General features: G+C 44.7%; 1 protein-coding gene across 1 annotated transcript in view; it reads left to right on the top strand.

The window, feature by feature from the left end:
- UPK1B (uroplakin 1B) overlaps positions 1-23,734 on the top strand; it is a 28,829-nt gene extending 5,095 nt beyond the window's left edge. The window contains exons 2-8 of the mRNA XM_032347982.1: positions 6,158-6,245; positions 7,266-7,466; positions 9,923-9,997; positions 10,702-10,824; positions 13,534-13,713; positions 18,664-18,747; positions 22,932-23,734. Of these exons, the coding sequence (XP_032203873.1) occupies positions 6,177-6,245; positions 7,266-7,466; positions 9,923-9,997; positions 10,702-10,824; positions 13,534-13,713; positions 18,664-18,747; positions 22,932-22,982 (783 nt within the window). The 5' untranslated portion in view covers positions 6,158-6,176 and the 3' untranslated portion in view covers positions 22,983-23,734. The remainder of the gene's footprint in view (positions 1-6,157; positions 6,246-7,265; positions 7,467-9,922; positions 9,998-10,701; positions 10,825-13,533; positions 13,714-18,663; positions 18,748-22,931) is intronic.
- Positions 23,735-27,077: the final 3,343 nt, after the last annotated feature.

Below are 27,077 nucleotides of genomic sequence, written 5' to 3'. Positions count from 1 at the left end.
CACACTTTGAGCACAGTTTTCCAATTTCACTCTTGAGTATCTCCTAACTCCCTGGGAACTACCTTCTAGCTCAGTACTTTTCCCACATCTTTCATTTCTGTTAGTTCTAGAAGTTTGGTTGGTAGCCACTCTGGGGCTTACCATGAGGCTCAGGAATTCAGAGCTGATGAGGGAAAGCTCTCCACTCTTGCTTCAGCCAAATTTTGATCTGCTTTTATATATTAGCATCTCATATTAAAATCACAAGTCTTTTGAAATGTGGCTCTGTGTTTTAAAACAAAATTAAATCACTAGTTTTAGGTGTTTTCCCCATTCAAGTCTGTTGGCTTAGTCTATCTACTTCAAGAAATTAAGGCAAAGGTAAGGAAAATGAATATTGGTTAGGTAACTAATACTGTGCTAGTATTCACCTATATTCTCACTGAATTTTCACAGTTAGTTATTGGGATACCCATTTAGAGATGAAGCTCAACAAGATTAAGAAACTACCTGAGCTCACAAAACTGCTAAGCAGCAGGAATGCTTGGGTGGCTCAGTGGGTTCAATATCTGCCTTCAGCTCAGGTCATGATCCCAGCATCCAGGGATCAAGTCTCACATTGGGCTCCTTGCTCAGTAGGGAGTCTTCTCTTCCCTGCTTGTGTGCTTTCTCTCTCTCTCTCTCTCTCTCTCTCTCTCTCTGACAGACAAATAAAATCTTTAAGAAACAAAAACTGCCAAGTAGCAGAGCAGAGATTCAAACCCAGGTCTGTCCAAAGCCCCTGCTCTTCCCACTTCACTGTACTTTCTAACCTGTTCTGCAATAGAGGTCTCGGCAAACAAGTCACTCATATATTCATTCATTCATTCATTCTAATACACATTCTAAAATCTACTTCGTTGGCCTTTGGTTTAGCAAAATTATTTACTGAGTGCCTACTATGTGTCAAGCACTGTGCCACCTTGGACCTAGAAAAACGAATGAAATAGGGTCCCAGCATCTCCTCCTGCTTCGAGACTCTTGCACTAAGGTGCAGAGAACCCTTTGTACATCGATACCAGGAGCATGTGCCCATGCACCGCAGAGAATCTTGGGTGTCAGGTGGACATCACCTCACAGCCCGGAGCAGAGGCGCTAGAGCTAGCCAAAGGCCCAGGGATGGAGCCCAGGGTCTGGGTGTTAACTGTTCAAGAATGTGGAAGGAATGCGGAGAGGTTCCCTCCCATACAGACATGCTGCTTGGTACCTGACTCTGGCCACACCCCAAGCACAACTGGGGAGCTTTATTCTTGTCCCCAAGAGATGATTCCCCACCCCACCCCATTAATCCTTCCATGGAAAATAAGAAGAAACACACATGGGTAAAGCCTGTAGATCCCTACAGCAGAGCACACCCTACGCAGAGGACAGAGGGAAGGTAGAGGGGCTGCTTCCCCTCTACCTGGAAGATGTTACCTCCTGGCTAGGTCCTTGTGTCACTGGTACATAAAGCAAAGCCATAGCCCAATTTCCTGCCCTACCTAAATATGCCCCTGGTTATTAACCATAATTTCTTGGGTTTATAAACAAAGAGTGTTTGCCAACCCTTCCCCCACCTTTTATCTCAGTGATCACAAAGACCCTGTCAAACACATTGTGTTTTACCCATTTTATAAATGAGGAAGTAGACAGTGAGTGGCACTGCCCAGGGGTATACAGAAAGGCTGCGCAAGAGTGGGGTTGGAAGCGTGGCATTCTGATCCCAAGTCCAGGGCCCTCACAGACCACAGCCACCAGGCCACAGCATGGGCCACGAGAAGCCTATACTCAGTTTCCTAACCACCATCTCTCCTGACATTTGTGACTATTTGGCAGATGCAAGACATATTTTAGGTCCCCCAGACACTGACCTAGAATAAAATACAGGTGACCAAGGAGAGGCTAAGAAATGTCTACTCCCACATTAACCTGCACATGTGCACCTTTTCCTTCCAAGAATTTCAGACCCTAGGAGTGGGTGAGAGAAATGCAGGTTTGGGGTACATCTAAACAAATTTTCTGGGAAAACATGAGAGTGCAGAATTGGATTTGGGGAAAATGGAGACATACAAATGCAGTGCCAAGGACCCTAGGAGACAAGAACCTGGAGAAGTGAGTGAAGAGAGGCCCAGTGATTCTGACCTTGGCAAAGGCAGATCATCCGAGCAGCAAAACGGATCTATTCTCTCTGCTTGAGTGTTGGTAAGGAAATGAGTCAGGTGTTGCTTTTTAGATTAGCTCTATGACAGGTCTTTACACACTGTGCAGTGTGTAAGGAAATGATCCGAAGCCGGGCAGACCTGGGTTTGAATCTCAGCTAAGATTGATTATCTATCTATCTATCTATCTATTTATTTATTTATTTGAGAGAGATATGGAGAGGGATAGCTAGAGAGAGGGTGGGTGCACGTGAGTGGGGAGAGGCAGCAAAGGTAGAGGGAGATGCACAACTCCCCACTGAGCAGGGAGCCCAACATGGGGCTCCATCCTGGGACCCTGGGATCATGACCTGAGCCAGACACAGAGGCTTAACTGACTGAGCCACCCAGGTGCCCCTTAATCTGAGCTTTTGCATTATCTGGCAATGTGCCCTTAGGCAAAGTAAGCCTTCTCTCAAGCCTCCCTTTCTTCATCTGCGAAATGGCAAGAAAACGGATTCTCCCCTAGATGTTCCAGGAGGATGGCTCTGCTGACAGCTTGATTTTAACCCAGTGAGACTCCCTCACACTCTGACCTCCACTTCAGATGTTACATTTGTGTTGTTTTAAGCCACTAAGTTTGTGGTAACTTGTTACAGCAGCTGTAGGAAACCAGTACAGATTTTGGCAAAACAACAACAACAAAAACAATCTCTTGGATCTGTTGAGAGATGAACAGAAACGCCTAACACGAGCTGAAGGGGTCATAAGCGCTCATGAAATGACAGCTTTCAACATCATTTTGTTATTTGGGAAGACGGGAGTGAATTCCTAAGTTATCATGTGCCACTGATCCTCTGAGGCCTGAAGGAGAGGAGAATGCACGGGGCAAAAGGAGAAAATTCTAGCTGTCAGTGACTCGAGCAGGTCATGCCCATCACCGTATCCCTGCCCTTCCTTAAGTCAGCCCGCCGTCAGGCGGCCACCCCAGCACTTCGTACCGCACGCCCGGCTAGATTTCCTCCCTTCATTCCTCCTTTTGCTCAAAGCAACCCCTCATCTACTCCTCCTCCTTTTCCTCCCACACTTGACTGCACGGTCCCGGTCCTGACCGACAGCCCTCCCACAGAGTACTCCTTTGTCTCCTTCCCCTTTATAAAGCTCAGTGAGGTTGGTCGTCTTTGGAAAAGTGTGTTAGGAGGCTCAATGAGACACCAGGACCAAATTCCATGTTCAGAATCCTTTCTGGACCAATAACGCCCCTCTTAGGTGGCCTGCCTCCCCTTTTCCTTAAATCCCTCGTCCTGTCTCCCCTCTTATTTGACCACATACAGCCATTTTTGCTTGAATCCGCGTTGCTGCAATCTCACTTTAAATTCCTTAAAGAACAAATTGCTTTCTTTCTTTTAAACCCAACGAATCAACACAAACAAGCTGTTACCCAGCAAATGGGTGCCTAATCTGTACTGGTCAAAATGGTGCTGCTCTTGGCTTCTCCGGGGTTTTTCCCTTTACTCTCTATACTTGTGTTGTCTGAACTTTCGCCCTTCGCCGTCTATTTATTTTTGTCTCTAGATGGTAACTCAACTGGTCAGGAGAAAAGTCTGTACATACCAGTCAGGAACTTGACAGTGTGACTGGTCTGGTCACAGGAGAAAAGATCTCCCTTGGTGGAGTTTGTGCATTAACCCCTTCAGGGCGCTGAGGCTCGGCTCAGTCTGGCCTGTGACAGTTACTGCCAACATTGCAGGAAAGAACGAATGCCATTTCCAAGCGGAAACTACACAGGAAGATCTTGTAACAATGGCGTGATTTCTTCTAGTCACTCAGCAAACACTGATGGAGGACCTACAATGCTCCTAATTCTGGGCGCAAAACACTCATGGATTTTAATTCTTTCATTTCCCACAGCGGCCCAGGCAAACGGGTAAGGGAAAACAGAGAAGTGGAGATGATGTAGAAGGCTGATAATGCTTAGAATGTAACAATGAAGTTAAAACTTTAGTAAGGGCTAAGTCAAGCAGAAGACTTGCCTTCCATTGATTCCCGATACAAACTGGGATGTTAGCCAAACTGCCTCAGGTATTACCTCATGGTCACCTTGCTCTTCTGGGTCTCTGCTCCCTGACTTTTCCTTTCCCTGGAATGTCGGTGAGCCCCACCTTCCTCCCACACTGCCCTACATCTCTAGTTTACTTATCAAAACCATACACATTCTGCAAGGCTTACATCTTCCCTATTCAGAACTGCCGCAGCACTTAGGGTCTCAATAGATGGTAGTAAAGTTATTTAGGAAATATCTTAGCTTCCCTACCAGAGCATAACATCCCAGACTATAGCAATCTACCTTAGCAACCTTAGATTTAGTATATGAATGCAGGAAGTAATTAGTTACTTAGATCAATACCACAGTAAGAAATCGGGATGGCTTTTCTGAAGGTATTTTAAGTACGAAAGCTAAAGTAATTGACCCAAACACTTACCCTCAAGTTCCTTCCAAGACTCCTCAAGGAGAGAGAGACCCACTTACTTTTAGTACCATACAAAGCACTACACCTCGTAAATAATTTCTGGGAGCCAGTGTGGGCTGGTGGATGAGCTTGGGCTCCAGAGTCCCTCAGACCAAGGACTCCAGCCTAGTTCTTCCACTTACTGGTTGCATGACCCCACGGATCTTAAGTACCTAAACTAAAGCTTCAGTGTCCTCACCTGCAGAATGAGGCTCCTCACCTTTTTTTTCTTTTTCTACCTAATTGGGCTGTGAGTGTGTGTGGGAGAAGCACTGAGGAGAGCAGCACATGGAAGGAGCTATACGCCAGCCCCTCTTCTCCCACTCCCTGCCTGGTGCAACAGGGTACTTTTTATTTTTACTTACTTATTGTTTTTCCAAGTTTTAATTTAAATTCAAGTTAGTTAACGTATAGTGTAGTATTGGTTTCAGGAGCAGAATTTAGTGAATCCTCACTTACATATAACACCCAGTGCTCATCTCAGCAAGTGCCCCCCTTAATGCCCATCACCCATTTAGCCCATCCCTCACCCTCACCAACAACCCTCACTTTGTTCTCTATAGTTAAGAGTCTCTTGCGGTTTGCCTCCCTATCTGTTTTTGTCTTGTTTTATTTTCCCTTTCCTTCTTCTATGCTCCTCTGTTTTGTTTCTTAAATTCCACATATCAGTGAGACCATATAATTGTCTTTCTCTGATTGACTTATTTCACTTAGCATAATACCCTCTAGGTCGCTCCACATCAGTGCAAATGGCAAGATTTCTTTTATCTTTGATGGGTGAGTAATATTCTGGGGTATGTGTGTGTGTGTAAATAAATATGTATTTAGATACCACATACCACATCTTCCTTATCCATTCATCAGTCAATGGACATCTGGGCTCTTTCCGTAGTTTGGTTCTTGTTGACATGCTGCTGTAAATATCAGCATGCAGGTGCCCCTTCAAATCTGTATTTTTTTATCTTTTGGGCAAATAAGCAGGGTACTTTTTAAATTGCCAACTATTTTTGAAGGTAAAAAATATTCTGATAATAATGGTTTTTAACAGACGCCTGTAGTCCATATGGGCCCCATCTGCCTACTCTGCCCATGGGTTTGCCTTTTGGGTTTCGGTTCACTGTGACCAAGGGCAGGAAGAGCCATGCCAGGACCACTGCCCAGTCTTCCCACGTCTGCCCTTGCCGATGCCCAGGACCTCGGTTCATCACACAGATGTGTGCAATCTGTGTATTCCACATCTTAAAGGACAACTGAAAGTCATCAATCAAACTCCAGCAAGCTTTCCTTTTTTTTTAACTTCTCAGTAAAATTACGGTTAAAAAAAAAAAATTGCAACGATTCCTGAACTTAGTAACCAAATTTCCTCCCCTGCTAAATGATTGCCTGACTTTGGTTTGAACGCTTCAAACGCGAGAAGCTGATCTGCAATGGTGTGAGGTAGGCATGTCGTGGAACCAGCATCACTTGTCACCTGGTCCCACTCAGTTGTATTCTTCTCCACTGTGTCTCCAGCTTGTGCCAAATCCTGACAATGGCGAAAGATGACTCCACTGTTCGTTGCTTCCAGGGCCTGCTGATTTTTGGAAATGTGATTGTTGGTGTAAGTATTTTTCAGGAAACACTGTTCCTTCTGTAATCACAGTTTTGGGATTAATCAAAAGTGAGAGTTTAAAAGAAAATAATGATCTAATTACTGGCTTCCTCTCTCTTTTCTTGATTCCAGGAAATGTGTTAGTAAAATATGTTAGCTAGAACTTACAGAAATAATCATATGTAACTATGTAATATGTTGAAAGATCATGGTTTAAAAAAAAGATAAAAGGTTATTTCCCTCCCAACTTTCAAATACAGAAATCTGAAAGAAGCCACGTCCACTACAGTCAGTGTCCAGACATTCCCACCACATGCACATTTTGGTGTTCCTTTCCTACTTCACCTTGGTTTGATTTCCACAGAACTGTTCTGTTAAGGCTGTTGGGGACAGATGTTTGCATTCCTTATCATGTCCTTATCATGCAGAGGTCAGTACCAGGATGCGACAGTGGCTCAGAGTCCTGACCGTGTGGGCTCGGTGTACTGACAGAGCACTCGAGAGTCAGGATCACTGGCTCTAAGCCAATCCTGCCTCCATCTCCACAGGACTTTGGACAAGTCACCGACTTTCAAGGCCAAGAGCCCTCATCCATAAAAGGCAGGTGTGGGAAAGATAACCACCAAGGTTCCTTGGATCTCTGGCACTGATGAGTACGACCAGGACTAGTTTCAATATTACAATTCAGGAATTTGAGGGAAGGGCAGTGGAAGAGGGGCTCTGAAGTTATCTCCATACAAGAAGATATTGTTGAGTGGTTCATGCCCCAGGAACTCTAGAAGGTCTAAAATTGCCTGGGTCTTTTCCCAAATAGCAATTAGACAGAGGGACATGTGGGAGGGAGCATGCAAGTTATTAATAGGATGGAAGGAACTGTTTGATTTCCTCGTAATGCATTTAAGTCCATGGCTTTGCGCCTACGCAGGGACGGAGTGAGTCTCTCTCATAACCCTCTCCCCACACTTCTGCACCCCTTTCCCAATGCTGTTCTCCTGACCACCAGCCTGATAGAACACCCTTTGCCCCCAGATGTGTGGCATCGCCCTGACCGCAGAGTGCATCTTCTTCGTATCTGACCAGCACAGCCTCTACCCACTGCTTGAAGCCACCGACAACGATGACATCTATGGGGCAGCCTGGATTGGCATGTTTGTCGGCATCTGCCTCTTCTGTCTGTCCGTTCTAGGCATTGTAGGCATCATGAAGTCCAACAGGAAAATTCTTCTGGCGGTGAGGCCTTAAAACTCTCTACAGTTGTCTCCTGGATTGATTTTGATGGACTGTTTTTTTCTTCCCTGAGACAGTGACTTGGCTTGTGGGGGAGGTAGGAGCAGAGAGAGCCAGGTGAGAGGTGAAAAGGAGGTCAAGATTCGCCCTGCAGTGAAGCTTACCCATGTGGGGGGCAAGGATGTCCTCCACTCTTGCAAGTCCAGAAGATTCCAGTACAGAGAACCCACAGGGGAGCAACCTGGAGGTGACCCTGTTGAGTATTTTCCAAATCCGTGCTTCTCTACCTGGTGTTGGCATGCCTCCAGCAGGTATGGCCAGGATCTACCTAGGCCAAGGGAGAGACAGACTGAGAACATGATCATTAGATTGTTTTTCTCTTGACAATAAGTAGTCTCAAGTATGATTTTAATATTAATCAGTCATTGACATTTTAGGATATAAACTACAAAATATGCATGAATTTTTAAGAGAAAGCGTGTGCTTTTTCAGACATTTTTGAGCTCAAGGATGATGATTTTGTATAATGACCTGCATTTCCCATATTTTGCATTCACTCTACTTTTCAGGGACTCTAGAAAACCTTGGTGCACAGCACTATAGAGTACAACTTCAGCTCCTAACCCTGTGCCCCACAGGCAGGCTTCTGCCCTGAGCCACAGACAGCCAGGTCATGCCTTGCTTTGTAGATGGAAGCAAATGTGCAACCAACAGAGCTAAGAAACCTTGGTATTGGGTCTAGACCTCTGTTCTCTGCCCCCATGCTCAGAACAATGGTTTCTCACACTGTGATGGGGTCCCACACCCACTCCCCACCCTGAAATAACTCTCCTATCCAAATGTCACAGGACCTGAGTTACATCTTTACAAAACAAGCCCAGCAACCTAAGATGCTTGTTGGTTTACTTCTCCTGCGATCTAAATATTGTCCTGGCACCCAGGGAATGCAGAACGTTTACATTCTCTGATTCCTTCAGCATGAGTTATTTCCAGGGCAAAAGCACCCATTTTTTTCAGGCACGGGAAAGAATGCAGGAAAATGGAGAGGAGGGGCAGGTGTCTCCAGAGACAAGTTTCACCTGCATCCCGGTCTCACTTTGGGCCAGCCTTGTATGCCTGACACAGCTGAGAGAGAACATACTTCACTGTGCTCTGCAAAGAGAAGGAGCAAGGCACCTTCCCAGGAGCTGATGGAGAAAACTCCTGCACCCGGAGACTCCTTTCTGAAGTGTCTCTGAGGGGTTTCCGAGCCTCTTTAAGGAGAACCATCAAAGCGCTCTCTCTCTCTCTCTCTCTCTCTTTTTCTCTCTCTCTCCTTTCCTCTTTAAAGGATTTTATTTTTAAGTAATTTCTACACCCAAGGTGGGTCTCAAACTCATAACCCCGAGATCAAAAGTCACATGCTCTAGGGACTGAGCCAGCCAGGTGCCCCCCATCATGAAAACTCCTGACGAAAAACAAGTAGCAAATGTTATGAGGCCTCTGGCTAATCAAAGGCCATAATCTTTCTGTGACTAGTAGCTGAGTCATTTGGGCAGCCCAGGGTCCTGCTCAGCGAGCCGTCCCTGCCCAGGAGAGAGCACAGTTTTCCTTGCCCTCCCCCACGTACACCGACAGCAGCGCCCCTTCCCTGGGAGAACCCAGGAACCCAGTGCAAATACACAAGGCTGAGGAAAGCAAAGACAGACCCTTGTAAAGAGTTCCCATCCCAGAATCAGAGGCAACTTGCTGTTGAGATATTTTCCAGTCATAAATAGAGGCAGAGTGGTGGGGAGGCATCGTGTGAAAGTGTGTGTGCACCTGTGCGAGTGTGGACACACAGACACACGACGGCGACACACAGTGGGGTGTGCTCTCCTCGCCTGCCCCATACCTGGGAACCCGGGGCCTGAGGGACGAGAGCCGGCACAGGCCTGTGTGCTGGGAGCCTCCCGCTCCTTTCCTGGGAGACTGGACGCTTGGCAGGAGGGGCGATGGGTGGTAAACACAATCCAGTTCATCTTGTCTGACCTCTGTACTTCTACAGTTTCAGTAAACCATAAAGAAAATTTCTCTCACTGAGAGGGAATTTATGAAGCTCTATAGAGCGTCTGATCCACCAAGACGGTCTTGCCGGCCAGTGAACGATCACGTGCAGGCGCGCATCAGTGCCTTCGCTTGCGTGTTTTTCTCAGTTAAAATAGCAATGTAGACAAGACATTTCTCACTGGGCTGAGAAAGCTCTGTATTCAATAGTCATTTGTTCTCTGGGCATAAGGAGGGAATTGAGCAGATTAGCACCTGGTACCAAGTCTTGCTCCAAACAGCTGATCCACGAGGGTTTGCTGAATAATTTCATTAATGATTGGATGCTTTGACTTAGATGAATATGCTGAAAGATATAACAATTATTTTTTAAAATTCTCTCTTTGGAAATAAATGTAATTCTTTTTTTTTTCCCCCACTTGTTTCCCTTCCAGTATTTCATTCTGATGTTTATAGTATATGGCTTTGAAGTGGCGTCTTGTATCACAGCAGCAACACAACGAGACTTTGTGAGTACAGTCACAAAGAGCACAGAGTGGAAATGATCATAGGAGTCGTCATTGTTATAACAATATAATAGCTGACATATATTAAGCCCTTACTCTGTACCAGGCATGCTAATATGTACATTAATATTAAATATACAAGTTTCCTTAATCCTCATAATAACTGCATGAAATAGGTACTATCACAATGGTCACTTTATAGATAAAGAAATGAGACTTGAAAAGGTGAGGTAACTTGTCCAAGATTACACGGCTGGTAAGTGAAAGAGGAGAATCCTGAGTCCAGGCAGAGCAACTCCCGGGGCGCAAGCTTGTACTGCTATGCTCTTCCCACTGGGCGGTGACCATCAGCTCTTCCATAGGATACTCAACAGTCCACCACATCTAAGACTTCCTCTCAACTCAGCATCTTGTTTTCTCTCCTTTGCTCCACTGCCAAGCCTAGGCCACCGTAAAATGCCTGCCCACCCTGGTCCTACTGGGATTTGTCTGAACATGGGAAGAAGGGAGAAGGAAAACGTCTCCCTTCGGGGGGACTTCAGCCATCCAGAGCCTCACACCCATCCCACCCTTTCTTGGGGCCTCTACAGACAGTTCTAGTCCGGGAGATAATGATCAGTGCCCCAAGCCACAGGCAAGGCCCATCACACTGCTTCCTTGTTGGGTGGGCGGGCTAACTCGCCTTTTGTTGTCTCCTCCCACCGTAGTTCACGCCCAACCTCTTCCTGAAGCAGATGCTGGAGAGGTACCAAAACAATAGCCCTCCAAACAGTGACGACCGATGGAAAAATAATGGAGTCACCAAGACTTGGGACAGACTCATGCTCCAGGTAATGCCTGCTGCCTTGGGGAGATAGCGTTCTGTACCTCAGCCAGTATCCCGGAGTGAAAGTATGGATGGCAGTGAAGTTAAAGAATGGGGAACACAGCCTCTAGGGTGGTTTCATTCAAAAAGAGATTGGACTGGGGCCCCTGCGTGGCTCAGTGGGTTAAGCGTCTGACTCTTGATTTCAGCTCGGGTCATGATCTCAGGGTTGTGAGATAGAGTCCTGTGTTGGGCTGGGCATGGAGCCTGCTTCAGATTCTCTCTCTCCCTCTCCCTATGCCTCTCCCTTGCTGCTCACATGGAGTCTCTCTTCTCGAAAGAAAGAAAGGAAGAAAGAAAGAAAGAAAGAAAGAAAGAAAGGAAGGAAGGAAGGAAGGAAGGAAGGAAGAAAGAAAGAAAGAAAGAAAGAAAGAAAGAAAGAAAGAAAGAAAGAAAGAAAGGAAAAAGGAAAAGAAAAAGAGACTGGACATGGGCGAGTTTCATTCATTCTCATTCACTCTTCTTATCTATTCCTCTTGTGTGCACATCACTCAGTGGGACCCCTAGACCCTAGATCTATATTTTACTTTCGAGCTATGATGTTGATTAACTTCCATTTAGGGATAATGACACTGTTAAGAAATTTAGATAAATCACGTGCACTATCTCTTAGAACTCAAGCATCATTTACACTGGAAGAACAAGTTTGCTTCCTCCACATCACAGTGAATTCAAGGGGCAATTATTGCCTATTTTGCTTATTTAGTACCAATGGGCTAGTCCTGCCAAGGACCATGGGCTATGACCTGACTTGATTGTCCACTTTTCTGTCATTGGCCATCATACCTTATATACAAGTTTACCTTAAGTATCATCAAAAATCCAAGTCTTTCAGAATATCCATTGTTACCCCTGAATTGCCTTATGTATATGAATCTATCCCTAACTAAACCCTAATCTGACCCAACTCTCACACTGTCCCTGCCTCCCCTTCCCCTCTACTGGCTCACAGTGCACCATCAGCAAACTCCTTTGTAGCCTCTGCTCCCTCTTTGATGTCTCTTTACCCCCTACTCTCTATCACTTCCTTCATTTATCTGAATATTCTCATTCCAATAATTCTTTTTAGCCCATTAGGACCGCCAATTCATTGCCACGTTTTTATTTTCTACCTACTCGTCTGATTATAGGTCATGTACTTTTTCCACTCCGTTAGCAAGAGCTAAGCTCTTCAAAAAAAAATGCAAACACCCACACATCCGAAAAATCTTCTTACCAACTTCTAAAACCCAGTCTGAACTTAACCATTTTCCCTCCAAAAGGCTTAGATCAAAATACAAGAAAAGTATTTCCCTAGCCAAGGAATTTTCAGTGGCAAAATAGAATCTGCTTTAAAGACAGCTGATTTGGAGCACCTGGGTGGCTCAGTGACTTAAACATCTGTCTTTGGCTTAGGTCAAGATCCCAAGGTCCCAGGATTGAGCCCCGTGTTGGGCTCCCTCCTTGGCAGGGAGTCTGCTTCTCCCTCGGCCCCTCACTCTGCTTGCGCTCGCTCCCTCTCTCTCAAATAAGTAAATAAAATTTAAAAAGAAGTAAAGACAGCTAATTTACCATCAGATTTGTCTGAAAGTAATTCATTCTGAAAGTTGAGAGGGGCCTGTAATTTTAATTTCTTCCCTTGAAACATTTTAGCAGAATTTCTACTAAGGAAGGAAAGGGATACGAAGAATGTTTTATCTTCTGTCCTCAAGTCTATCCAGAGTGTAAGGATGTTAGCTATGTGTTCTGTTCCTTGATCTTCCTCTCCTACGTAGAGGCAGAGCTATATGTCACCAGGTTTGGGTTATTTTTTTCCAGTTTATTTTCTCCAGTTATAAATGTAATACACCATTACTCTAGAATATGTTAAAAGTACAGAAATGTAAAACAACAGGAATTACTCATTACTTCTTTTTTTTTTTTTAAAAGATTTTTATTTATTTATTTGACAGAGAGAGATCACAAGTAGGCAGAGAGGCAGGCAGAGAGAGAGAGAGAGGAGGAAGCAGGCTCCCTGCTGAGCAGAGAGCCTGATTCGGAACTTGATCCCAGGACCCTGAGATCATGACCTGAGCCGAAGGCAGCGGCTTAACCCACTGAGCCACCCAGGCGCCCTACTCATTACTTCTTTACCACTAAAGATTTTAATTTTCTGACTCTCAATTTGCTCATGTGTCATATGAGAATAATCATACCTCCCTCACATTGCTGTATCAAGATATTAGTATTTGTAATTAATTAATTAGTATAGATTAATATTAATTAACATCGATTAAGTAATTAATTAGTATTAATGATTGACCCTTAATAAGTAAGGGCTTACTATGGGACAGGCACTGTACTAGACAGGTTGGGCACATTAGCGAATTTCATCCTCACAGGAACTCTGAGGACCGTGGACTGTGAAGGAAACAAAGTCATATTTTACAGTGAAGGAAAGTGAGGCGTAGGAGGGAGCTGAACTTATCAGAGGCCTCAGAGTTCATTAGCGGCTAGTGGAGTAACAAATGGTGAAGTATTTTGTAAGTTTTAAAATGTAGATTATCAATACCCTCCGCTCTCATTTGGGGAATTCTAGGAAACGTAAGATATGGTACATTTTCCGTATCTTCTTTCTCTGTAAAATCTCAGTTGCTACACTGATGGCTGTAGCAAGCAGCATGAAGAGAATTTTGCATCTCTGCTCTGCTGACAGGACCACTGCTGTGGTGTCAATGGCCCGTCAGACTGGCAGAGATACACATCTGCCTTCCGGACTGCGAATAATGATGCCGACTATCCCTGGCCTCGTCAGTGCTGTGTGATGAACAGTCTGAAAGAACCTCTCAATGTGGAGGCCTGCAAGCTAGGAGTGCCCGGGTACTATCACAAAGAGGTGAGTCCCCTCTGCCCAACACCTGCCAGGTTTTCTGCTCTTTATGAGGGAAAGACTGGTGAACTATAGTCGTAACGTCTCATGAAGGATTCTGCATCATTTTGCCCTAAACCTCACATCAACTATTTCCTTCTCTGTCAGTAAAATGCAGATGCTAATCTAGGGCTGTTTTGGGAAAATCAACTTTTCTTTTTTTTATTTTTACTATTTTTTAAAATTTTATTTATTTATTTGACAGAGATCACAAGTAGGCAGAGAGACAGATGGGGAAGCAGGCTCCCCAGTGAGCAGAGAGCCCGATTCTGGGCTCGATCCCAGGACCTCGGAATCATGACCTGAGCCGAAAGCAGAGACTTTAACCCACTGAGCCACCCAGGAGCCCCGAAAATCTACATTTTAATAACAGAACAGGAGAATGGTGATAGCAAAGCCCAACTTTGTTTAAATGCAAACTGTTTGTACAATAGAATTGTACTTGAAAAACTATTTTCACTACCCAAAGATTGGTTCTCTTTTTGCAATAAATGGGGGGGGGGGGCTGGGTAGCTCAGTGGGTTAAAGCCTCTACCTTCAGCTCAGGTCATGATCCCAGGGTCCTGGGATCAAGCCCCGCATCAGGCTTTCTGTTCGGCGGGAAGCCTGCTTCCTCCTCTCTCTCTGCCTGCTTCTCTGCCTACTTGTGATCTCTGTCTGCAAATAAATAAATAAAATCTTTAAAAAAAAAAAAGTAAATTGGAGGGAGTGTATACAAAAAGAATGTTTTGTTAGTGCCAGAGCAGTGGCAATTGGTGACGGTAAATGCAGTAATGATATAACCACGCTCATTATTCCGTGGTGATATAGGATGGTCTTAATAGAATATTAAGTTAATGATTTGGGTAGAAGGCAGTTTACATACAGATGGTTTTTGAGAAGGTATTTCCAGCCTGATGGAAATGATAAAACGAACCTGAAAACTAACATTTGTTGTGTACTTACTAAAACCAGGTATCGTTCCAAGTGCTATATGTGTATTAACTCATTTAAGGCTCAAAGGTAGGGTTCAGTATGATTCTTATTTTACGGATGAGGAACTGAGACACAGAGGTTTAAGAAGCACCTTGCCCAAGGTCACTCAGCTAGTAAATAGTTGAGTCAGGATTCAAACCCAAGCAGTCTGGCTCAGGAGCCCAGACTGTAAGCCAAGAAAAAACTTGGAAATATTCCCAAAAAGCCTGAGGAGAATTCTCCTATACTTGGAATCAGCCTCCGAAATGCCTCTACTGTTTTGCAAGTTACCACTTTGAGGGAATCTGGCTGTGTGCCAGTTCATTAAATATTGAGAAATGTCAGACTCCTTAGTCTGTGAGTAAATACTCCAAAGGGCACGTTCAGAATGAAGGACACTGAACAGCTGATCGTCATGCCGTACCTCGGAGGGTTCCTAGACTAGGACTGGTTGCGTTCATCCAGAAAAGGACATGGGTATGATGCAGATTATTTTGCAGAGTCCCTCAAAGCCACCCTTTTTAGCTTTTCAGCAACTGTTGCTGCATCAGTTACATTCAGACTGCTGTAACAATTAACTGTGCTCCTCATTCTCACAATATGCAGTATAATGATCACTCTCAGGAGAAATAAATGCTTTCGGTATTTCAACCTTGGCACAGGCCCACACAAACGTATCTTGATTGGATTGGATTGTATATAGAGTGTATCATCTCTGTGAAAGGACAGGAAAGGGTATTTGTTGTGAAATAATCAGCTGATCTCCCTTGGACATGTAATGTTCTGGTAGGGAGGAAAGTCCCCATGCGTTTTGACAAAGCTTCCCATGTCCTCCCCTAGGATTGCTTGGTCTCACCTGTGCTTAACATTTCTACTTCCTCTCCCCACTAGCTGCACAACTACAAACCTACCATCATGCAGCCCTACTCCCCTGCCAAAGTCCTGCACCTGGAATTCTTCTCTCTGTCCCCGGCTCCCCGGCTCCCTGTGCTCCTACTCCCTCAATCTCACTCATTCTTCACCCTCGACACCTTTCTGCCTCTCCCTCTCCCGGTCCCCCAGATTTCCACACACCACCGTTCTTTCTGAGTCATAGGTCCTGCTACTTCTCCTATAGCAATCCCTTTCCACCAAGTAAAATATGGCCCAGTTCTTCCTATATTTGACTTCTGTTATTGCAGCCCTGAGCCATATTGTAAGTATTTGCTCACAGATCTTTTCTGCTCACTATCTTTTCTGAGTCTCCCTGAGGACTGTGCATTACTTAATTCTACATCTTCAGTACATCTCATACTGCCTGGCCCAGAGCAAGCACTGAGAACTGTTTGGCGGGTGGGTGGTGGAAGAGGGGAATGACTCTCTTTTTCACATCCATATTGTAGTCTTCGAAATCTACATTGCATAAATGAAGGCTAACAAGATTAGGGATGTCCTCATAGGTGTGGGGGAAAATAGAAACTAACCAGGAATTCACACAGCATGTCAGTCGCAGATACATATGTTCTTACTCATGGTCCACCTGGCCCAGAAATACTGTGTGCAAAATCTGACCATTGTACCTCAGGAACATTATCACAGAACTGAGGAAGATCAAGAAAACCAGCACAATCATAAAAGAAAAAACAAAACAAAACAAAAAAAAAACACAAAAAAAACACCCTCTGAGCAGGAACTAAATTAGAAGAGGTGAAAAAACTGGGGCTTTTGTCTGTGAGTTCTAAGAACAATGCCCATGTCTGTCTTGTCACTGCTGAATGCCCAGCCCAGTGCCTGGCACCCAACGTAAGTGGTTTCTATGGGTACCTTTTAGGACAAATGACCCCGTCCAAGGATTGTTAGGAGGATCCGTGAGTAATGGATATAGGAGTGTTCATGAACTATTGTGTCACAAATGATACTGTTGTAATCATTACCTCATGTCGGGCTCCATTCATTCTATCAACATTTATTAGGTGCCTACTTTGTGCCAGGAACTTGTGCTAAAGATTCAGCCACGAGCACAAAAAAAAATCCCTGCCTCATACTTGCACTGTAGCATGGGAGAGAGACACCAAACAAGTTACCAAAGAAATACATAATAAATTCCTGGTAGTGATAAATGCCATGAGCAGAAATAAAGTAGGGTGAGTGTATATGGAATGACAGGAGAAAGAGTGTTTTTCCCTATGGTGGTCAAGAAAGGCTTCGTTGGGGGATACTTGCACAGAGTTCTGAATTAAATGGGGAAATGAGACACTTAAAGAAGACTGAGGAAGAGAGTTCTAAGCAAAGGAGGCAGCAGGTGCAAAGGCTCCGAAGTGGGAGCATTCTTAGCTTTTTTCAAGGACATCAGTGTGGCAAGGTCAGAATGAGTGAAGGAAGAGTTGAAGCCTGGGATGCTTTAGATTTTGTAGGGCTGGAATCTGTATGGAAGGATACCCTCCTTAGGAAAAACAATTAAAAATTTGCATACAAAATTAGGTAGAGGGGCTTGGAATGGTCTTGTAAGTAAGCAGCCCTGAAGCTTAAGCTCATTAGCTTTACAGGGAAGCAGCCTCTGGAAGAGGACACTGGGCTCATAGAGAGCGGCAGAGCCACGTCAGACAAGTCTGGTAGGCCATTGTGATGACTTAGAATTTCATTTTAAGGGTGGTAGAGAGCCATTTCTTTTGAGCAGGGATTTGAAGTGATCTGATTTATGTTTTACAAGCATCCCTCTGGCACTGTATAAAGATAAGTAGGGTGCCAACCGTGGACTCAAGCCCCAGAGAGACCAGTGAAGAGGCTGTTGTAGTAATTCTGGAGAGAGACCATAGTGGACCAAGGCGGGGGCCGGAAGTAATGAGTGTTTGGATTTGAGATGTATTTTTAAAGTAGACCCAAAAGGTTTTGCTTAAGTATTTGATGTTGGATAAGAGAAGAACAGTTAAAGAGAATTTCAGATTTTTTTACTTGAGTGAGTAGGTGAATGGAGATGCCTGTAACGTAGATAGAGAAGAGTAAATAGGAGAGAAATAAAGGCTTAGCAAAGTCAGGGGGCATAAGTGGGTTAACAAGGGCCTGGAACAGGGTCCAAAAGATGGAACCTCACATGGTCACCTATAGCCTCGGGGTAGGGGCTAAACTTCAAGGTCAGCCTTTTGAGGACATTTCCCTCTGGACCTCAGTGGCCCATGGAACCCCCTGGCTGCTGCATTCACTAGACTTCTCCCAGAGCTTTAGCACAGGTCACTCAGAGGGCAGCTCTAACCTCATGTGTGTGTTTTACTCCAGCACTTTGCATGGTGACTGGAACAGAGCCTGCCACGTATAAAAACTCACTGGATCATGGCATGCATCAATGAATGATTTGATTAATCCAAAATGAATCGTTGGAACACACACCTTGGCTTCTCAAAGTCTCACTGGAATCCAATAAAGATATGCTGAAATTTGATAGCAAATGAGAATTTAGACAGCATCAAACAGGGGTTCCTTTAATGGTTAAAAAAAAAAAACCAACAACTTTGATATTTATAGATCAGAAGCACTTTCACTTAAGAACAAACAAACCAAAGGTACCTCTGCCCTCAAAAAAATAAAAAATCACTGAAAAATTATGTAGGGAGAGAATATATATACTCAAATTTTATTACGAATACTTTATATTGTACTTTATGCTACAATTTTTTTAAAAAAGAGAACATATTGCCCACATATTCAATATGAAAAAACATTAGCCTAAAATAGCAGCACCTATGTTAGACTGAGTGATAAAGACACAAAATAATGTGATCTAGAGTGGTCGTTGAACAGGACTATTTCTGTTCCCTCAGCAAAGCCCTGATGATACCCGCTGTCCATGGGGATGTGGAAATAGCCTGGGTATGTTAAACTAGACTTTGGGATAGTCTTGATCCAAGTAGAAATCTTCCTTCCCACCCATCTCTTACTTCTTCTTCTCTGGTTCTTCTCTCACCCACGTGGAACCATGTGCTCCTCCAGGGGTGCTATGAACTCATCTCTGGACCCATGAACCGACACGCCTGGGGGGTTGCCTGGTTTGGATTTGCCATTCTCTGCTGGACAGTGAGTATTTCCCTGCACTTGATAAGGAGAGAACTTGAGAAGGCCCTGGTTAACCCAACCATGCTAGACAGTCTGGGAACAAAACCTCAGACCTGAGGGCGAGGCAGGAAGCTGCAGGCACCAGGCCAAGGACTGTGGACTCCGTGGGCAGGTGGGGCGTTTATATCCCCTCCAGGGGAAGGGATATGCCCTACCTGCCAGATCTACTAGCTAATGGGGGAGGACTTGATTGCCTCCAGCTCTCTGGATCTCATTAATTCATTATACCGAAATACCAATTCCTGGGGAAGCTTCTAGAAAAGAAAATATACCTGGGCCCCAATCTCTGATATTCTGATTCATTGGATCCAGGGGCAGGACCCAAGCATTTAAAAAACCTTTTCTTTCCATATAATTCTAATTTGCTGTCAGGATTAAGAGCTGTTACATTTGGGAAGCAGGTCTATTTGATTTCAGAACCCCTTTACACTCTCAAAAATTACTGAGGATGCTAATAAGCTTTTATTTATGGGGGCTATATCTATTTATATTTATCCTAATGGAAATTAACCCAGAATTTTTTTAAAAACTTATTAATTCATTTAAAATAATAATAATAAACTAATTACATGTTAACATTAACAATGTATTTTTATGGGAAAAGTGACTATTTTCCAAAACAAAAAACAGAAAAGTAGCACTGTTTTACATTTCTAAAAAGTACCTTCAGTGTCTGGTTTTAACAGAAGACAGCTGGGTCCTTTTATTTGCTTCTTCACTTAATCTGTTATAGTAAGTTGCTTAGGCTGAAGGATTTGAAGAAAATCCACCCTCCCGCTGATAGGTTGCTAAAAAAAAAAAAAAAAAAAAAAAAAGGAATGCTTTGATAACCTTATCTAAAAGTAACTGTGAATAATCTTCTTTGGTACTACATAAAACTTGACAACTAGCAGGTTCTTTTTTTTTTTTTTTAAAGATTTTATTTATTTATTTGTCAGAGAGAGAGGAGCAAGAATGAGCACAGGCAGACAGAGTGGCAGGCAGAGGCAGAGGGAGAAGCAGGCTCCCTGACAAGCAAGGAGCCCAATGTGGGACTCGATCCCAGCATCCTGGGATCGTGACCTAAGCTGCTGAAGGCAGCTGCTTAACCAACTGAGCCACCCAGGCGTCCCAACAACCAGCAGGTTCTTAAGTGTTAGTTGTGATGTGGAATCTAAAACTATGTCAACAAACTTTTCAGATTCTATTTTATTAAAATACATTTACACCAGTTTGTCTTACAATTTACATAAATCATTCACCCATTCATGATTCCATAACATCATGCTTTGGTCATTTGGGAAAATACTGGTTCACTGTGTTATGCTGATCTTCCAAATATTGGCTGAATTCTTTATGAGATACCAGGAAATCTGTTGCTACATTGGAAAGGACCTTTATCACGAGAATGCTATCAACCCGTCATGACAGAAACAAGTTGCCTGATTTTTGCTTGAGCACCCAAATTTATCACTAGCAAGAAATACTGTCAGTTGTTTTCCTTGAAGAGACAGACTCACTGCGTAAATTTTTGAGAAAATGTCTGCCAAACATTCAATCTGAATAACTGTAGCTTGTCTATTAGTCATTTTTTCAAATAAAAATCACATTTCATGAAAAAATGGCTAGTTCAGGGGCCTCTGGGTGGCTCACTCAGTAAGCGTCTGCCTTCAGCCCAGGTCATAATCCCAAGATCCTGGTATGGAGCCCCATGTCAATGGACTCCCTACTCAGCAGGGTGTCTGCTTCTCCCTCTCCCTCTGCCCCTCCTCTCCCCTCTTCCCAGCTTGGTGTTCTCTCTCTAATAAATAAATCAAATATTTTTTTTAAAAAAAGGCTAGTTCAGTATACAGTCAAGCAATCACACAAGTGCTTTTCCTTAAGACAACCATTAGATTTCAGTATGCAACAAAACTGCTTTATGCATACTTTCCATTGCAAGAATATTAAAAAGATATATATTCAGGGGCGCCTGGGTGGCTTAGTTCATTAAGTGCCCAACTCTTAATTTCCACTCCGGTCATGTGATCTCAGAGTCTTGAGATCGAGCCCCCCATGGTGGGCTCCCCCTGTCTTCTTCCACTCTCCCCTCCCCGCCGCTCTACTCCAGTGCAGGAGCACACATGCACTATCTCTCAAATAAATTAAAAGAAGATTTTATTTATTTATTTGAGAGAAGAACAAAAGAGAACAAGGTGGGAGAGGTGCAGAGGGAAAAGCGGACTCCCTTCTGAACAGGGAGCCTGACATGGGGCTCGATCTCAGGACTCCAGGATCATGACTTGAGTCCAAGGTAGACGCTTTACTGACTGAGCCACCCAGGCACCCCAATAAATAAATCTTTCCAAAAAAAAGAGATGAATATTCAAAGGTAAACATTTAATAAAATTAGTATTTCTTACTGCTTCATCAAAAACAATCTCAAGAGACGCCTGGGTGGCTCAGTTGGTTGGACGACTGCCTTCAGCTCAGGTCATGATCCTGGAGTCCCGAGATCGAGTCCCGAGATCGATTCCCGCATCAGACTCCCAGCTCCATGGGGAGTCTGCTTCTCTCTCTGACCTTCTCCTCATTCATGCTCTCTCTCACTGTCTCTCTCTCAAGTAAATAAATAAAATCTTTAAAAAAAAAAAATCTCAAAATTCTAAACTTCTAAATCACTTAAACTCCCTTTTTTTTTTTACTGCAAGTACACAGCTGTGAAGAATACACTGACCACTGACACAGTTTAGTGCCTCTACTTCGAATCCTAAGACGCCAGCAGTTTTACCTGCCCCTGCTTTTGCACCGTCAGTGCAAATGTGGAAAACAGTGGAAAAGGGCAAATAAATCTTAACATTATTATGCAAATGGCCTTGACATCAGGCACACCCACGAGGGTCCCTTGGGTGTGTTTGTGCACCACGGTTTAGGAAATGCTGGGTTTGGTGTGAGAAGCTGAGCGAGGCAGGAAGGAAAAGTGAGCTCCTTTGAGAGGTCTTCTGTGGTCCCTCACCCACCCTCAGGAAGTCCCACGGCGCCCCACCCTGCACACATGCGGCCATGTCTCCATCACTCCGATACGACGTATTTGTCTGCTAAAAACCGGGGATCCAGCTGCCCTCTGTATCCCTAGGGCCTAGCTGAACACGAGCAGGTGCTTGATAGTTTGTTGAGTGAATGGAAATTGGTAACACGTTTCTATGACTTGAATGGTAACAACTTCTATGAAGTTTCTCTTCCTGCCATACTAGCAGGAACTGTGGGATACTGTTTAAAGGTTCTAAAGGATCTTAGCACTCCAGACCAGCTGAAACTCTTGACATTTCCACAAGCATCAAGTGCACTCTGAATCTAGTAAGTCCCCCTGAAATTCAAAAGAGGGAAGCAAAAGGAACTAAATGTATTGAAGACCTCTGTGGACAAGGCATCATGTCCGATACTTTCAGCACTAAATCCCCCCAACAGTAGCTAGGTAGGGAGCCAGTCTCCTTACCCTCTCTGTGCCTTGGTCTCTTTGTAGGATTCTGGAAGCATTCAGGGGAGTTGTATGTATAGCCTTCAGAACAGTGCCTGATGTACAATAAGTTGTCAATAAACATCAAGCATTCGTGGTAATAGTATTTCTTCCTCATTCCGTCATCTAACTCTGGGGCAGGTGAAGAATATTACCGTTACTTTTCAGAGGCAGGGAGGGAGTGTCAGAGCTGCAACAGAACCTTCCTCACCTGAGGCAGAAACCTTCAGTTCTGTGGCATTCTTCAGGGACAGCCATTCCAGGTCACAAGCATTTTGGGGAAAATAGGGGGTTCTTGGGAGAAGAGGTTCAGTACTAGAAAGCAAGCAAATTGTACCTTCAAATAGTACATACAAGAAATAGGAATCCACCAGAAGTTCATTGGCCCTGATGGGAAGAAGAAAGAATTTGCCCCAGGGGCGAGTTCAGCACAGACATGAGGGGAGCAGCCCCAGCAGACAGGAAGTCTAGGGTGCATTGGTGCAGGGAAGTGGGGAAGCTATCTCTGAGCAGCAGGATAGTAATCTCTGCCCCTTGAGGTTTCTTAAAGCAAGATTACTCTTAAAAATTCAGGATCATCTAGGCCTGAGTGAACCTAACATCCTTCCCCCAACCAAGTATGAGTCATTTCTAAAACAATTCCTTTTTTTTTTTTTTCTTTGTATTCTAGTTTTGGGTTCTCCTGGGTACCATGTTCTACTGGAGCAGAATTGAATATTAAGAACAAAGTGTCACCACCACACCACCTTCCTCCAGTGACTCTGAGCCTGGTGCTGCAAGCGAGCTCTCCTGGTAGAGCCGATGTCTGCGCCCCGCGGGGGCCCTGTGCCTCTTACTGGAACTGGCGAGGTAGAGGTGTACCCCTGGGCTCGCAGCATCTCAAAATTCTCACTAGGGTTTTCAGTCTGGTCTAGGGTACTGCAACATTTTTATAGCCAGTAGGAAAGAGAAACTTTGGAAAGTCAATAACTACTTCTTCTATCCCTGCCTATTTTTAATTTGAGGGCAAAAAGACTTCCACAAGAACCTGTGTTATCTCAGCAAGTCAAGTCTGTATTTGCACAGCAAGGTTGCGTGCATTTCTCCCTGCTTTCTGAAAGAGACTTGCAAAGGCTTTCATTCTTCTCAGTCTTGCCCAGGTGAGAGAATTAAGGAAAAAATTGCTGAGAGAGATCTTTGGCCTTTGTTCTATGGTGGCTTCCATCTACACAGATTCAAGTGATTCCCTTACTGCCATCTTAGAACCATTTTGTTCTTCAGAACAATGCCCAACCTTGAGTTAATAGTGGTTGAAACTTCCTCTCAGACATGGCAGGGTGACCCGTGTGTTTTAAGCTCCCTTCTCCCATTAATTCCTTTTACTGTCGAAATATTTCTCTCTGAATTATGTTTCTGTTTGTGGTCCTGAAAGAAATTCTTACAATTCAATATTTGTCTAGTCTTATAAATAAAGATGGCTTTTAAATATGTTCATTTTCTTTTGTTTTCACCAGTTGGCATAATTGGTCACATAGCAAAACGAGTGTTCCAATGGAAGAGTCTTTTAGGTTCATGGGAATTAATGTTTAGGCGATAGAAAATGCGATTGGGTGAGGTTTCCTGCTGGATGCCCTGTAACTTTGCTGTATGGTTTTGATGGTTGGAAATTCTAAATTGACTTTGACTTTTCACTCCTGCTTCACTTAGCCCAGTAGTGGTAATGGAGCTCCAGCTCCTCAATCCTTTTCCTCCTGCAAGGGAAGCAACTCGAACTTACAGCTGTGAATGATGTATCCTATGAAGGAAGTATAGGTTTTCTTCAGGGTCCTACTCACAGCCAACTCTGTCACAAGGAGTGCCCCTATCCCACATCCTGGTGAGTGAGGCTGAGCCCCCGGGCTAGGAAGGGACAAGGGAGGAGTGGGGTGCGGACACACCTCTGCCATGCACCTGGGGAAAAGCTGGGACAGCGTCTGATCTTAATTCCCAGGACAGCGGGCCAAAGGTTCCTGTCCTGACACTCATCCAACCTTGCCCCTCACCGTGTCTCTCCAGGGGAGTGCTTCTGCTGTCAGGGTAAATAAATGACATCTGCACTTAGCTGAGAAAGTTTTCTCCATGGTCTTTTAGGAGAGAAGGAGAGGGAGAGAGCTTACACTGGGCCAGGCTTTTAAATGCCTCCCATGCATTCTGATGTCTTTTTCTTTCGCCGGATTTTCCAGTGCCTCCTGCTGTCTGCTGCCTGAGCAAAGTCTGCCCCAAACCCACTTCTGACTTCCCCTCTAGGGCTTCGTGCATGCTCCCAAAACTCTATCTACCCACAAAATTCCATTCTCCTGTTGATTTGATCTCGGCTGAGTTAAGGGAAAGGCTTTGTACAACTAGTGAGTGACAACTAGTTCCCATCTCTCTTCATCTTCTCTGTGGATTTTTCATTGATAACTGAAAATTGATCTCTGGTTGCTGGAATCCAAGGCAGCTGTAGGAGCAGGAAGAGCTCTCATGGGCAAGATGGCCCTCCTGCTGCTCTCTAAATCTTACCTCCTGCCTTCTCTACCAAGAAGTACCTAGAAAGAACACAGGCCTTTAATCAGTGCCCCTTGTCCCCTCTCTAGCTAGATTCCTAGTGGAGCCTCAGCCTTATCTTCAGGGAAGATGCAAATTCCAGTGTAAATGTGGGCAGGTTTTTGATCCACCCCAAAAATCAAGTAAGTCTCTTTATGCAGGTACCCACTATGTGCAGGCCCCCAACACGTGGGAGGATGTATCTTCCAGCTGAGACAAAGCCAGGCCCGAGGACCCCTCTGCAGAGAATCGGCCATTCAGGCCCCTGCGCTTTCTGCTCCAGGGTCTCCAGTTTAACTGCAGAGCAATTTCCGCTCTGCCTAGTTTCTGCTTCCACCCCTTTCCACCTGCCATGGCAGCCCAGCTCTCCCCTTCTGGAAGTGGACTCACAGTGAGACTCAAACCACCATTCAGGGCGAGGCCCAGTTCCAGCCTCAACAATGCCACCTCCAGCCCCGCTAGACCAAGGAGTGGAAGGCGAGCAGGGAGCCGGCAGGTTGTTGGGTTCAAGACCCACGAAGACAAAGCCATCTTGAGAAAATGCCACTTCTCCAACAGACCATGGGCCTGCTTATCAGATGCACAAAGAACGATTACTGCCTAACACCCAAAATGAGTCAGGCTAACTCTGGGGTAGGTGTTACTGGGTTGCAATGCCAGAGGGTCATCGTGGTCTCTTGGCTGGCTCATTCCTTCCAGGTTGCCACTCAGGCTCCTGGCGGGCTGTGTCAGAAAGCCTACTGCTCAGGGGCACCTGGGTGGCTCAGTTAGGTGGCTGGCTCTTGGTTTTGCTCCGCGGTGATCTCAGGGTTTTGGGATTGAGCCCCCTCTGGGCTTAGTGGGGGAGGGGGTCTGTTCAGGATTCTCTCTCTTTCTCTCCCTCCCACCCTTAAAAATAAATACATAAACCAAGAATGAAAGAAAAGGAAGAAGGAAGAAAGGGAACGAGGGGGAGGGAAAGAGAGAGAGAAAGAAAGAGTGAGCCTACTGTTCAGGTTTGTAAGCCCTACATCTTACTTTGTACCTGAGCGGGATCCACAGAGAGGCTCGGATTCTGAAGAGTAGACAGGTACTTCCTGGCTACTGATGAAGAAGAACTAGAACAGATAATGGTCATGTGAGTTTGAAAATCCAATCACCTCTCAAACCTCCACCCCGCCCCACCCCCACCCATCCCTGACAAGCCCAGTAGGGCCGAGAAACTGGAAACTCAGCTGCTTTCTTATCTCTATTGATTGAACAAGTGTTTCTCCTTCGGTATCTAATATTTCCTTTCCTTTGTCTTTTCTGCTTTACCACACCCAGATCCTTATCACCTCCTATGAGTGAGGCTGAAAGAAAAAAGAAACCCCGCCGAAGGCTAGTTGCAAGCTACAAGACTAGTTGCAAGATAGGGAGTTTGCTTTCATGTGTGACATTTTTAGAAGGCTTGAGTGGCCCCATCTCATGAGATGTACAAACATCTTGGGAACAGGCAGCATTGCTGAGAAATGCAGAATTCCCAGACCCTCCTCCAAGCAACCCTTCCCACAGTGCCCAGCCAACTCCCAACACACACACACACACACACACAACAGAGACTTAACTTCAGAGACAAACAGCCAAATCCTGGGGTTAAAGAGAAAGGGTGCCATCATACCTTTTCTTTTTCTTGTGGCCTGTACCTGGAGTTCCTGCTAAAAAATAAAATGAGAGCAGCTCCTGACATTCAGAAATTAGGCTGCCCTCACACCTAGGCCATTAGATGTAAACAATCCTACGGGATGCAAACAATCTCACAGAATACCGACCTCAGATAAGGTCACACAAAATAAGGGAAAATGAGCCCACCTTATAATTCTGTCCAAGCACAAGTACAAGGTCACTGTGCCACCTGCAAAATACCAAACCTACCCTCCTTTGGCTAAAATAAGTGACTGCTGCGAGTTTACCAATTACAGTTCTATTTTCCTGCTAGTCCCAATGAATAAAATTTATTCACACTCAGAATTGTCCCTGCTTTCTGACAATGTCCAATGTAGAGAACACCCTATTTGCTTAGGCCCTCCCCAAATGAAACCAACTGAAACCCAAATGCTAGAATAGGTTCTAACTCCCTTTTCCTAAGACAGCTTATGGTTCCCCATGGTGTGTTCTCCCTCACTGGGAGTCATAATCCCAATTTATTTAACTGCAGATGTGTTTCATGTTTCGGGGTGGTCTTTGTAGGGCACAGCCCCTCTCCAGGTAACTGCCCATCCCTATTTCCTCTCTCAGTGTATTTGTTGGTTGG

Source organism: Mustela erminea, chromosome 1 (genome assembly GCF_009829155.1).
Source record: "Mustela erminea isolate mMusErm1 chromosome 1, mMusErm1.Pri, whole genome shotgun sequence".
NCBI lineage: Eukaryota > Metazoa > Chordata > Mammalia > Carnivora > Mustelidae > Mustela > Mustela erminea.
Note: the sequence above shows the minus strand (reverse complement) of the source record. Positions and strands in the feature narration are given on the sequence as shown.